Here is a 12,628-nt window from a genome sequence, read left to right as displayed (position 1 = left end):
ATGCAAATAAGGTATGAAAAGTGTGATTTAGATGATATATATTAATCGCATACCTAACGGGATGATCATATCAGCCGTCTAATATCTCTATTAACGTATATTCTAGACTTTCCAAAAGTCAATAATCTTTAACATATAATTCAGTATGTCGTGATCGTAATATACAATATCAACTTAAGATAATTGACCTTTCCAAAAGACATGTGTATCCAATATACGCAAATCTTTGTTTTGGAAATTGATGAACATGTCCATCAACTTACGATTATCACAGACTCGGTTGATTAACAATTAAAACATGATCAAACAAAATTATTTATCTATATCAATATATAAATTAAATAAGATTCAATTTCAGTATTAAACAAGTAGGCTCTGATACCGCTATTGGAAATTTATACCGGTTTATAATAATTTATAAATCAACCTATGAATTCAGTTTGTCTAGAATCTCATGTCAATACTGAAACAAATCTAGATCTTAAGATTTCGAATATACCTGGTTATTCGGCAGCAGAATAAAGAACAAGAACAAACCGAGGTTATTTAACACTTCAAACGCCGTGCCTCTACTGGTATCCACACACACACAAACTGGATCGATACGGGATGATAGTGCCGTCGTCGAGATCAGATCTCAAAGCTTTGACAAACATTTTGTCTTTATTGCTATTAGGGTTTTACGTGAGATGTAATCATCTCAAAACCATCACCGCACATGTTATATAATTGAACAAGTAATTAACCTAATTCATTAAAGGGCCAGGCCCATACATGCACGTGACAATCACTTTGGTCAAATGATAATTACTTGTCATTATCATGTATATACATCTTTATGTATATCTTATAATATATATCATATATATATATATATATTATTCCTAAAATTGAATATATATCACTGATCCAGTTTGCTTAGGTGTGTGACCATGTAAGATCATATAATATTAGCAATGGATTCACAATCCATATATCATAAGCGGTTTCTAGCAAAACATTATAACCACCTAATATTATACGATTGTCAACCTCGACACTACGACTTTAACAAGAGTAAGTACAAATGATTTTAGGACATTCCCAACAGTTTTTGTGTGGGACAAAGGAAGGAAGCTTCTTGGAGTTGCTTGGGTAGTGCAAAATCACAAGGGGGTGGTGAACTGTCACAGTAGGAGAGCTTTCTCAGAAGTGCTTAACAAGGAGGATGCTAAAGTTGACTACAATCTTATGGGCAGTGGAGATTATGGTTAGCATGGGTTGAATAAAGTGATGCTGGCAGGGGAGTTCAGAGAATTGTTTGATGCTATTTCTAGACCACAAGCGTGGCCGGCCTTTGGATTTCTAATAAATGAATTTGAGAAAAGACTTAGAGGTTTGGAGAAATATAAGCTGATGTGGTGAATAGAGAAGAAAATTGAGGGGTATCTTTCATTTCTGAAAGTGTTTACAAAGTAAGGGAAGGTGCAATTGTATGTTGCAAAAGTTCACCCAACCTGGCCATTTGAACTCTTTGTGAATGAAAGCCGGTACCTTTAACGATTGCGTTTTTTGGAGAGTTTTTTTTTTTTTGCTAATTCTCAAGGTGTTGAGTTATGTCTCTTAGTATACTCTTCTTGTAGAGTAGATTATCCTTGATATACGGGGTTAGTGTTCTAAGGCCTTTTGGGCAAGAAGTTGTAACCAGAAACCTTATTCATAAGGACAACAAAGTTTCTTATTTCAGGACATTACCTTTCTCTCTCTAGCGACAGACTCTCTCGACAAAAACAAAAACAAAACAGCTTGAATCCTTGCTCCGACGGTCGGCAAGCTTCAGCCACCGCCGGAGGCGCTCCCCATCTCCCTTATTTTCTCTTAGCTCCTTCCTCTCTCTTTCTGGGCCTCCGATATGTTGAAGCCTCTGGTGGTTCTTCTAGCCGTCGTCTGTCTAAACCGCTGCAGAGGTCCCTTGATACGGCGGCGAGCTTTCTATCTGGAGATGAGACGAGGTTGTCACAGCGGTGGTGTAGTAAGGGGTCGGCTTTTAAGTGTTTGGTTCCCAGATCTATTTTTTCTTTCGTCAGATCTGGTTTTTGGTTGCAGCCGACGGCGGTGAAGCATGGCTCTGCTTTAGATCGAGGGTTGTTCGTCGATTGGTTATCCTCGTTTCTCTTCTGGGTTCGAGGTGTTTTGGAGGCAGATCTGAAGAGGGTAGCGGTGGTTGTTGTTGTAGGTTCTTGTCTCGAGGCGTCTTGGAACGAGAGCTATCTCCGTCCTCGTTAAAGGTAACGCTGGAGATACCGTTACTCGGTGGCACGTGCAGTTCTCAGTCTCTACTGTGTGGTGGCGATTGTGCTCTGATTTCCGCGTGTGGAGGTTCGTGAAGCTTCTGGACCGCGTAGTCGTCTATGGCTATGGCATGTTGTTTCTTTTATGGCCTTCTTACCTTCTATTGTTACCCTACCCGAGTTTCGTATGTCATCACTCTCTTCCGAAAGCGACGACTTTGTGTCGTGATGTAAGTTAAATTTACATGAACCCTAAGATCTTTAAACATCTAGGTTAATCACATAATAGAATCATATGAATGTTTATAGAGTTATCTGGATTCATTTTGCCTAAGAGATCTTCCTGAATGGATTGAATCCTGAATGGAAAATGAACAGCTCAATCTCTTCTTAGGAACTCTTAGGTTTCTCTCGCCTCGCCTATAACGTTAGTTGTTGCTTTTAGGATATCTTTATGATGGTCTAAAGATATGTATTTATAGGTGGAGAGAGGACATAATTCCTCTTTAAGGTTTCCTTTAGATTAATCTCAACCGTCCATCAAGCTAGAGATAAATTAGGAATTACTCCTTTATTTTCAATTTCATTGGTCACCAAATATATTAAGGAAATATTCCTTACAGTCTCCCACTTGGTCGTTAGTGAGATCCACTAATATTTTCTTTATGGAATCATAAGGCCGGCATAATATGCTATAACTTTATTTTTTTCATTTGGTCATCATAAGTGTCTTGACTAATCTAGTAATCAATGAGAGTCATGGCGGTCTCACATCATTCTGCAACATGATCCCTTCCATGTACTACCGCATTGACCACCTTCATAGTTAGACCATAAACATAAGTAGGAGTATCGTAATGGTCCCTTTAATGTCTTTAACGAGAGACTCATTCTGTTATCATAAATCCAACCAACAATAATGTGTGTGCACATTGGAAATATAATATATAAAAGATGTAAAAGTCATAAAAGAGCTCACATAATTGTCATACATAGGCTAATCGTAAACAAACAACATTAGGCACTATCCTCAAGACCCATACTTTCAGCATGCTTCAAGAAAGTCTTTGGAGGTAAAGCTTTTGTAAATATGTCTGCAACCATAAGTTCAGTGCCTATATGTTCAATGACAAACTTTTTTCTTTTGACATCTTGCTTCAGTGATAGATATTTGAGGTCCATATGCTTGGCTCCCTTAGATATCCTATCATGCTTAGCGAAGAATATTGCAGCTTGATTGTCACAGTAAAGAGTGAGAGTCTTGTCAACAAAACTCAAAGCCTCAAACTCTGACACAAAATTCCGCAACCATGTTCCTTGAATAGAAGCCTCATAACATGCAACATACTCAGCTTCCATAGTGGATGTGTATATCAACTCTGACTTCTGGCTTTTCCATGAGATGGCACCTCCACCAAGGAGATACACATAGCCGAGAGTACAGTGTCTAGAGTCTTTGCATCCACCAAAATCTAAGTCCAAAAATCCAACCATCTGTGGATGTGTTGATTTTCGATATGTCAACATGTAGTTTCTTGTTCCCTTTAAGTATCTCAAAACTTTCTTTGCAGCTTGCCAATGAGAGAGTCATGGGTTACTCTGAAATCTACCCAGCATGCCAACTGCGTGGCTAATATCAGGTCTGGTACAAACCTATGCATACATCAAACTTCCCACAAGAGATGCATAAGAGTATTTTTACATTTCATTACGTTCCATTTCATTCTGCGGGCATTGCTTAAGATTAAGCGTGTCACCTTTATGCATAGGAACAATGCTAGAAGAACATGTCATCATGCCGAATCTCTCAAGAACTTTATCAATATATGCTTTCTGAGACAATCCCAAAATTCCTAGTGATCTGTCACGGAATATCTCAATTCCTATCACATAGGATGCCTCACCCATATCTTTCATTTCAAAGTTCTCAGAGAGATAACTCTTAGTCTCATGTAATAAACCAAGATCACTGCTGGCTAATAATATGTCATCAACATACAGAACCAAAAATATGAACTTACTCCCACTGATCTTGAGGTATATACATGGATCCACAATGTTTTCTTTGAAACCGAATTTCGTAATGGTTTCATCAAACTTTAAGTACCATTGCCTCAAAGATTGTTTCAGTCCATATATTGATTTCTTCAATTTGCAGACCATATCTTCCTGACCTTCGATTATGAAGCCTTCAGGTTGACGCATATAGACTTCTTCTTCTAAGTCTCCATTAAGGAATGCGTTTTTCACATCCATTTGATTTAACTCGAGATCATATTCAGCTACATATGCCATTATAATTCTGAGAGAGTCTTTTCTAGACACAGGTGAAAAAGTCTCACCATAATCAATGCCTTCTTTCTGATTATACCCTTTGGCTACAAGTCTGGATCTACGTCGTTTAACATTGCCATGACAATCGAGCTTGGATTTATAGATCCATTTGCACCCAATTGCTTTGTGTCCTTCAGGCAATGGAACAACATCCCAAACTTCATTCTTAACCATTGAGTCTATTTCATCTTTACTGGCCTCGATCCATTGATCAGAATTAACATCTTTCATGGCTTGTGAATAAGAAACCGGATCTTTTAAATCTCATTCTCCAGATTCTATTTGATAAAGCACATAGTCATCAGAGATAGCTGATCTTCTCTCACGAGTTGATCTTCTTAATGCTGGTTTCTCGTGTGCTTCATGTTCATTATTGGCGATATTTTCATTAAGGCGTGGTGGATCATTCAACTGGTTTTCCTCGTTGTGCAACGGTTCTACAACAGTACTACAAGAAAAATGGGTTTTGATAGCAGTAGAGGATAGCGTTTTTTGTCTTTCTGCTATGGTTGACATACCCGTTAGTTTTAAATAGCGTTTGTATATTTGGAAATGCTATGATAGAATAGTATAATTGGAAACGTTATGATAGCTTATGTTTAATAGCAAAATAATTAAAAACGTTATATTTGGTTTTTTGAATCCCTAATTTGACCTAATGATTTTCACCTTTCTATCTGATTGTCTCTCAACTTCAGTAATGAATACTTGTACAGCATCCACAGATTGAGACTTTGCATGCAATAGATAGAGATAACAATAACGTGAATAATCATCGATAAAAGTAATGAAGTACTTTTCACCTCCAAAAGTTGGAACGTCAAAAGGTCCACAAATATCTGTATGTATGATTTCAAGAAGCTGTGTACTTCTTGTGGCTCCTGTTTTAGTGTGTTTACTTTGCTTACCCTTAATGCAATCTACACACTCTTTACCGTTGGTAAAATCAAGATTCGGTACGACTCCATCTTTTACCAATCTTTTGATTCTTTCACTAGAAATGTGTCCTAGTCTTTTATGCCACAAGAAATATGAATCATTCGCACATGCTTTAGTTTTACGTTTATCTTGCAGGGTGAGATGTGTTTCATAATTTTGATCAGACAAATTTAATTTGTAAAGACCATTAACTAATATTCCAGAACCAATTTTATTAGAGTTCAGAAATAAATTGAAACAACCATCTCCATGAGAAGACTTAAAACCAGCCAAATCAAGTTTGCTTACTGAAACTAAATTACGGGAAATAGATGGAACATAAAGAGTCTGAAATAAATCCAAACAAAATCCACTATCTAAAATGAGACGATAAGTACCAATAGCTTCAACTGGCGCTTTGTCTCGATTCCCCATAAGTATATAGTTTTCACTTGGATTTATGGTCTGGGTTGTAAGGAATCCCTGCAAGGAATTAGTTACATGTACATTAGCACCACTATCAGTCCACCAAGTATCAGAAGAAACATGAGCAAAGTTAGATTCGAAAAAGCTTACTGAACCCTTAGGATTACCTTTCTTTTCAAACCAATCTTTTTTTTTAGGGCAATCTTTCTGACTTTTTGCAAAAGTTGCATCGGTCATCTTTTCTTGTCTTCTTCTCATTGACTTGATTAAAATCATTCATCCTGGGTGGTGCTCTTTTATGACTTGGTTGATGTCTTTTCCCAGCTTTAGGTCCAGCTCCTTGGACATAGTGGGCAACCTTAAAACCTTCACGGCCAAGCCTTGATTCCTCTTGGACCAGTTTGTTAGCGAATTCAATCGACGTCCGCTTTTCAACAATGGCGTTGTAATTGATTTGGAATGGTCCATACTGAGGAGGTAAAGAGTTTAGGATAAACTGGACAAGAAATGAATCATCCACACTCATTCCTAAACCCTTTAGCTTAGCCGCAAGATTGGTCATTTCAATGCAATGTTCATGCATAGACCTTGTGCCATGGTTGTAAGATCTGCCATAAGTTTCCTAGCAAGGGATTTATCTGCAGTCTTAAACCGTTCTTCTATAGCCGCTAGATAAGCCTTAGCTTTTTCTGCAACTGGAAGGGAAGTTTTGATGTTGCTAGCTATTGTCATCCTTAAGAACATGATGCTCAATCTGTTAGCTTTCTCCCACGCTTTATGGAAAGCCTTTTCTTCCTCAGTACTATCATTAGTGAGTTGGCTAGGCTCTTCTTCACGAAGTGCCAAGTCCAAATCTAGTACACCTAATTTGAACTCAACTTTCTCTTTCCATTCGGAAAAGTTGGTTCCTATGAGGATGGGGACAGAAGAGACCATAGATGACAAACTAGCGGAAGAAGTTGCTGCATATTAGAGATAGAACAAGTATTAATTAGGCTTCATAACTTAATCAACACGAAAAATTGAATGTATATGACAAGAAATTATAATGTTCCTGTGGGAATCACATAATCTCATATAAGGTCACAAGTTCATGGAACTTTATTGAATGATGTACCGAATTATTCAAACTAAGTTATCTGTGGATATCCTTAGCTTTCACAATAACAATTATTCCATTATTGAGTGATGTATTGAATTACTCAAACCAAATCATCTGTGGATGTCTTTAGTTTACACAATACATACGCTCTTAAGTAATTAATCAATTCTCATGATTATAGTCTACCTGTGGGTAACTAAATAATTCATAAGAAGATCAAAAACTTGGCTTAAATAATCACTACAAGAAAACATAAGTTTAACGAGGGCGGTTTTCCTCGTGAGTTCGTCGTAAAAGAGGCTTTACGAGGAATTAGCGAGGAAACACGTTTTGTCGTTACTCGTTCGACGTAACACATATTTCCACGCCAATTCGTCGTAACTTAGCGAGGAAAATATTTCGTCGAAAAACGAAGTACATCATTTCGTCATAAAGACCACGTAAATATTCCACGTAAGGAGGTCGCTATATTTCCTCGTAAATACCTCGAAACGTGTTCCTCGTAAACTACACGTAAATATCTCGAAAGTGTTTCCTCGTAAAGTACACGTAACTACCACGAAAGTATTTCCTCGTAAATTACTCGTTTATCTTTCCTCGTCATTTCCTCGTAAACGTTTCCTCGTAAAATACTCGTTTACTTTTTCTCGTCATTTCCTCGTAAAGTTTCCACGTAAATAGGTCGTAAATTAGCTACAAATTTACTTCGTTTTTTTTATTTTACAGAATTTAAAAATATAATTAAAAAAATAATTAAAATTATTTAATTTATTAATAAAATTATAATTTAAAATAAAAATCAATACGAAAATATTTTATATATAAATAAGTTTTGAATTTATAATACAACAACCGGAAAAAAAGAACTAAGGGTCGTTCATCGCCTGGTAGAATTCCTCACTCCTCCTCGCAACATCCGCCTCATTATGTGTGTCGGATGACTCGCCTGGAATTGGATGTTGTTGTCGCAAGTTCCTCAACATGGACTCCCATTCCGGATTTGTGGCCGCTATAACGTCCAAGAAGCCCTCGACTCCACCCATACGAGTTTTTGTCGAGGCCAACTCGTTACGCAGCTCAGTGACTTCATCATCCCGTCGCTGACCATAAGACGATGTCGCTCTCGGAACATCATTGACGGAACCAATCCCCAACGTCCGTCCCTTTTTTTATTTTAGGGATAACCTTAAAAACAAAAAATAAATATTGTTAGTAAAAATTTAAAGTTAAATTAAATGAATAATAAAAAATTAAATTTTAGAAAATTTACCTTCTCGTAAATCTTATCCACTTCAAGTGTGGATAAAGTGACGGGTAATCCGTCGGTCGACTGCTGGGTCAGCTGGGTCTGGCGGTCTTCAACCCGAGCAACCACGTCGTTGTAGATTTGCTCGGACTTGCCATCTTCAAATACGCCCGCCTTGTTCTTGTGGGTCCTCTCGTAAAGTTTCATAAGAGACGGGAGATGTCCCGTCTCTTTGGCCTAAAAAATATTTAAGAAGATTATAATGAAAATATATATATTAAAAAATTTATTTAATAAAATATTTAATTACCATTTTCTTACGGACACCGGCGTGGGTTTTTGGCCCGTAGTGTGAAGCATCGGCCCGTTCCCGTGCTCATCGACCGTGTTACGGGAGTTAGAGCAAGACTGGGCAATTCTAATGGAATCAGGAAGACGCCAATAACGGATGAGGCCATCCCACACATCTGTGGTGAGCTCATCGGGTTTGCCACGCTCATACCCCTTCACGATCCAGTCACCCTTCCAGTTGGAGACCGTGTCCAACAAGCGAACTTTCGCCTTCGCGTAAACCGCTTTCCTCACCCTCTCAGTGACCCCCAAGGCCCAATGATATTTTTGCTGTGGAAAAAATTAAATAAATAATTAGTTTTCTTAAAAGAATTATATATAAATCATGAAAAAATTAAAATATATATAATTAATTAATAGAAACTTACATCATAAATTTTGAACCGCGTCTTTCTGATGTAGTAAGGCGTCTTACTCCAGTTCGGATGTGGCATGGAGAAGTAACCTTTGTTTGTGTCGGTTACGTCCGATGCAAGACATCCGTCAACCCCAAACCTGGAAAAAAATAAATTTAAAATATAAATTATTTTTTAATGTTATAAAATAATTTTAAACGAATTAAAAAAAAAATAATGTAACATACCACAAAGTTTCGTCTGGTCGGTCGGGGTCATGACTGGTAAACCTTTTTTGTCTGGCAGACGGAGAATGTCCTCGACAGTGTACTGCGAGTAAGGAGCACTCGGAGGCACCATCAAATCGGGATGAACATCGGCGGGCATCGGAGGAGCCATCGGAGGAGTCACAGGAGGAGGCATCGTCGGAGGAGCCATCGGAGGGGGCACATGAGGAACCGATGGTGCACTAGAAGAAGGCGACCGAGAGACTCTCTGAGAAGGCTGAGTCTCGGGGACAGTCTCCGGACCCGAAAAACCGGGAGCTGAAGAAGAACCAGGAGCTGAAGAAGACGACGGGTCTAAACGACTACCAGGCTCACCGAACATCTGTCTGTAGTGGGTAGTAAGTCTGTTCTTTCGAATCGTCTGGAAAAAAATTTAATTTTGAAAATTAACATCAACAGTATAATTCCCTACATTATCCACCTAATCAACACTAATTAACATAAAACCCGTAAACCTATCTAAATTCCCTATACTAACCACCTAATCTATCCTAAACTAATCAAATTAGAGAGGAATTAGAGAGACTTACCATTGCTACGAAATAGAAAGGAAGTGGAAAGGAAGTGGAGAGGAAAGAAAGAGTGAGCGCTCGGGAGTATATATAAGATTACTTATCCTCGTTATTTCCTCGTAAAGTTACGAGGAATTACAAAGGCTCGTGTTTAGCTTTACGATGAATTACAAAGGCCCGTTTTTATTGTACAAGAAAGTAGTGATGAATTACAAAGGCCCGAGTTTAGGTTTACGAATTTTTTACGACGATTAAGCTTACGTGGAATTTACGAGTCAACATTTTACGAGGAATTAGCGAGCCCCGCTTTTCTATAAATACCCGCAACTTTCCTTCTCAAACCACACACAAACTCACAAATCACACACAAACTCACAAATCACACCCTATCTCAAATCACACAACTCAGCAAAATGCTTTTCAAATTAGAAATATTTGAAAAACAAAGGAAGAGGAGAAAGATATTGGAACACATGTGGGCTAGACTTACGTAAGTCTCACCACATGTAATTCCGGTATCTTTCTTCTCTTCTCTTTTTTTCTAGTTTTTATTCTACGAGGAATTAGCAAGGCTAGCTTTTTTTTTTTGGTTACGAGGTATTTACGACGATTTGCGCTTACGTGGAATTAACGAGCCATGCGTTCTTTATTTTTATATTTTGTCATTATTTCCTCGTTGGCTTACGAGTGCTTTACGACGATTTCTTCTTACGTGGAATTAACGAGCCCCGCGTTCTTTATTTTTATATTTCGTCGTAATATCCACGTTTATTTACGAGGAAAAAACGAGTATTATGTTTAAATCCCTAAAATCCGAAACCCAAAATCCAATCTTCCTTATCTTCTACTTCATATATTCCAAACCCCAAACCCATCTACCCTTTAAACTCAATATATTCTTTCACCTCAATCTATTCTTTCCATTCCAAACCCCATTCCTTAACTTATTATCTCAATATCTTATTTATAAAACAAACTCCCACATTACCTTACACAAAATCAAATACATCAATCCGATACATCGACATTCTCGTCATCACTAGAAACATAATCATTTTCATTAAACTCGTCATCAACAGCTTCCTCTGTGGCATCGTCGGTAAGATCTTCGTACTCGTGATTATGCGGATCAATGAGAAGGATGCCATCAATTTCTTGTTCAGGTTCCTCGACTTCATTTATCTGTTCTTCTTGCAAAGGTGGTTCTTCTCCACTGATGATTCGTCCACGAGGTGTAACTTTGATCACGGCTAACCAATTTATACCCGAATCTCTCATCCGAGGGTATGGAAGGAAGCTAACTTGGTCTGCTTGTGAAGCTAAGATGAAAGGCTCGAATTTGTTGTACCTTTGTCCACCGTTGACAGCAACTACACCGAATTTATTAAACCGAACACCTCTGTTGACGACGGGGTCAAACCATTCACATTTGAAGAGGACGCATTTCAGCTTCAATATCCCTGGGAATTCGACTTCAATAATCTCCGTCAAGATCTCGTAGAAATCTGTTTCCCCTTTCACACATATTCCATAGTTACTGGTCGCCCGTTGTCTACCATACTCATATGTGTGAAAAAATATAGCCTCGTGTGAAATAAATCTGTGATGTGGTGACCTTTACAAGTGGAGATTGAATTACTTTGTGTAACCACTTAGGATAATCTGCATCGTCGTCATAATCAACCTGCAAAAATAAAGAGAACGTTGAAATACAGATCAAGTATGAAAAAAGAGTTTGAGTTAATTAATACCTGATTCCTCAACCACTTAATAAAGTGTTGATCTTTCCTTTTGTCGACGTCACTTGTGGATATACCAGGAAATGTTTCTTCGACTTGAGAAATAAATAGGCGGTAAAATCACATTTTATATGAATGAATCTCTCGCAATTATATAATTTATACTTATATATGTTTAGAAGTGTCCTTGTTACCTTTCAAAATAACGCATCAATGGATCTTCGCAATTGAGTAGAATATAGGTGTGTGCACTATGAGCGTCTTGTTCACTCGACCACCAAACCTCTTTTGACTTCCCTCCGAGTCGCCCAATCTGGCTAAAGAGATCTGGAACACCAGCAACTGCATATGTTGGCGCAACACCACCATCATCATATCTTCTTGGAGCTCTTCTCCGGGTACATACTTTTGACGCAAAGTAGTACGATGTGAAGTGAGAAACTTCTTCCGTCAAACTTCCAGCAATTATAGAACCTTCAACTTTGGCGAGGTTCCTTGGTTTTCCCTTCAAATATTTCATGGCTCGCTCATACTGATACATCCATCCGTAATGTACAGGTCCACGAAGCAACGCCTCATATGGGAGGTGGACAGCTAGATGCTCCATGACGTCAAAAAATCCGAGAGGAAATATCTTCTCCAAGTTGCACAATAAGATGAGAATGTTCTCCTGAAGCTGTTCCACAACTTCTTCTTTAAGAGTATGTGTGCTTAGATCCCTGAAAAATGCTTCAATGCCTTTTATATTCCAAAAACAATTAAACACATTGTTAGTCATATATTATTTTGCAAACTAAACCGTTATAAAATTATTGCTCTATAAAACACTACCTGCAAGTGCTTCATATACGTTTGTTGGAAGTAGCTCTGCAAATGCAAAGGGCAATAGTCGTTTCATAAAGACATGACAATCATGACTCTTCATCCTAGAGAACTTTTGACCCTTTTCAACACATCTAGAGAGATTTGAAACATACCCATCGGGGAACTTCACTTCTGACGCCACCCAGTTGAACAACACCGACTTTTTTTCCGAAGAAAATCTGAATATCGGAACTGGAACTTGTCCATTGCTTTTTATATGTAACTCGCTTCTTGAGCAAATATC

The 12,628-nt window shown here is 38.0% G+C and overlaps 1 protein-coding gene across 1 annotated transcript; it reads right to left on the bottom strand.

The window, feature by feature from the left end:
* Nucleotides 1-6,506: 6,506 nt before the first annotated feature.
* On the bottom strand, nucleotides 6,507-6,884 carry LOC106417404. Its single transcript, XM_013858215.1, has one exon. It carries the CDS (start codon nucleotides 6,882-6,884, stop codon nucleotides 6,507-6,509), a length of 378 nt encoding a protein of 125 aa, XP_013713669.1.
* Between the last annotated feature and the right edge of the window lie 5,744 nt (nucleotides 6,885-12,628).

The sequence above is a fragment of the Brassica napus genome, chromosome C5, assembly GCF_020379485.1.
Source record: "Brassica napus cultivar Da-Ae chromosome C5, Da-Ae, whole genome shotgun sequence".
NCBI lineage: Eukaryota > Viridiplantae > Streptophyta > Magnoliopsida > Brassicales > Brassicaceae > Brassica > Brassica napus.
This window is presented reverse-complemented; position numbering and strand designations above follow the sequence as displayed.

Excerpts from the sequence above, each read along its gene's own strand:
- LOC106417404 (XM_013858215.1), bottom strand. The coding sequence starts at position 6,884 with ATGGTCTCTTCTGTCCCCATCCTCATAGGAACCAACTTTTCCGAATGG.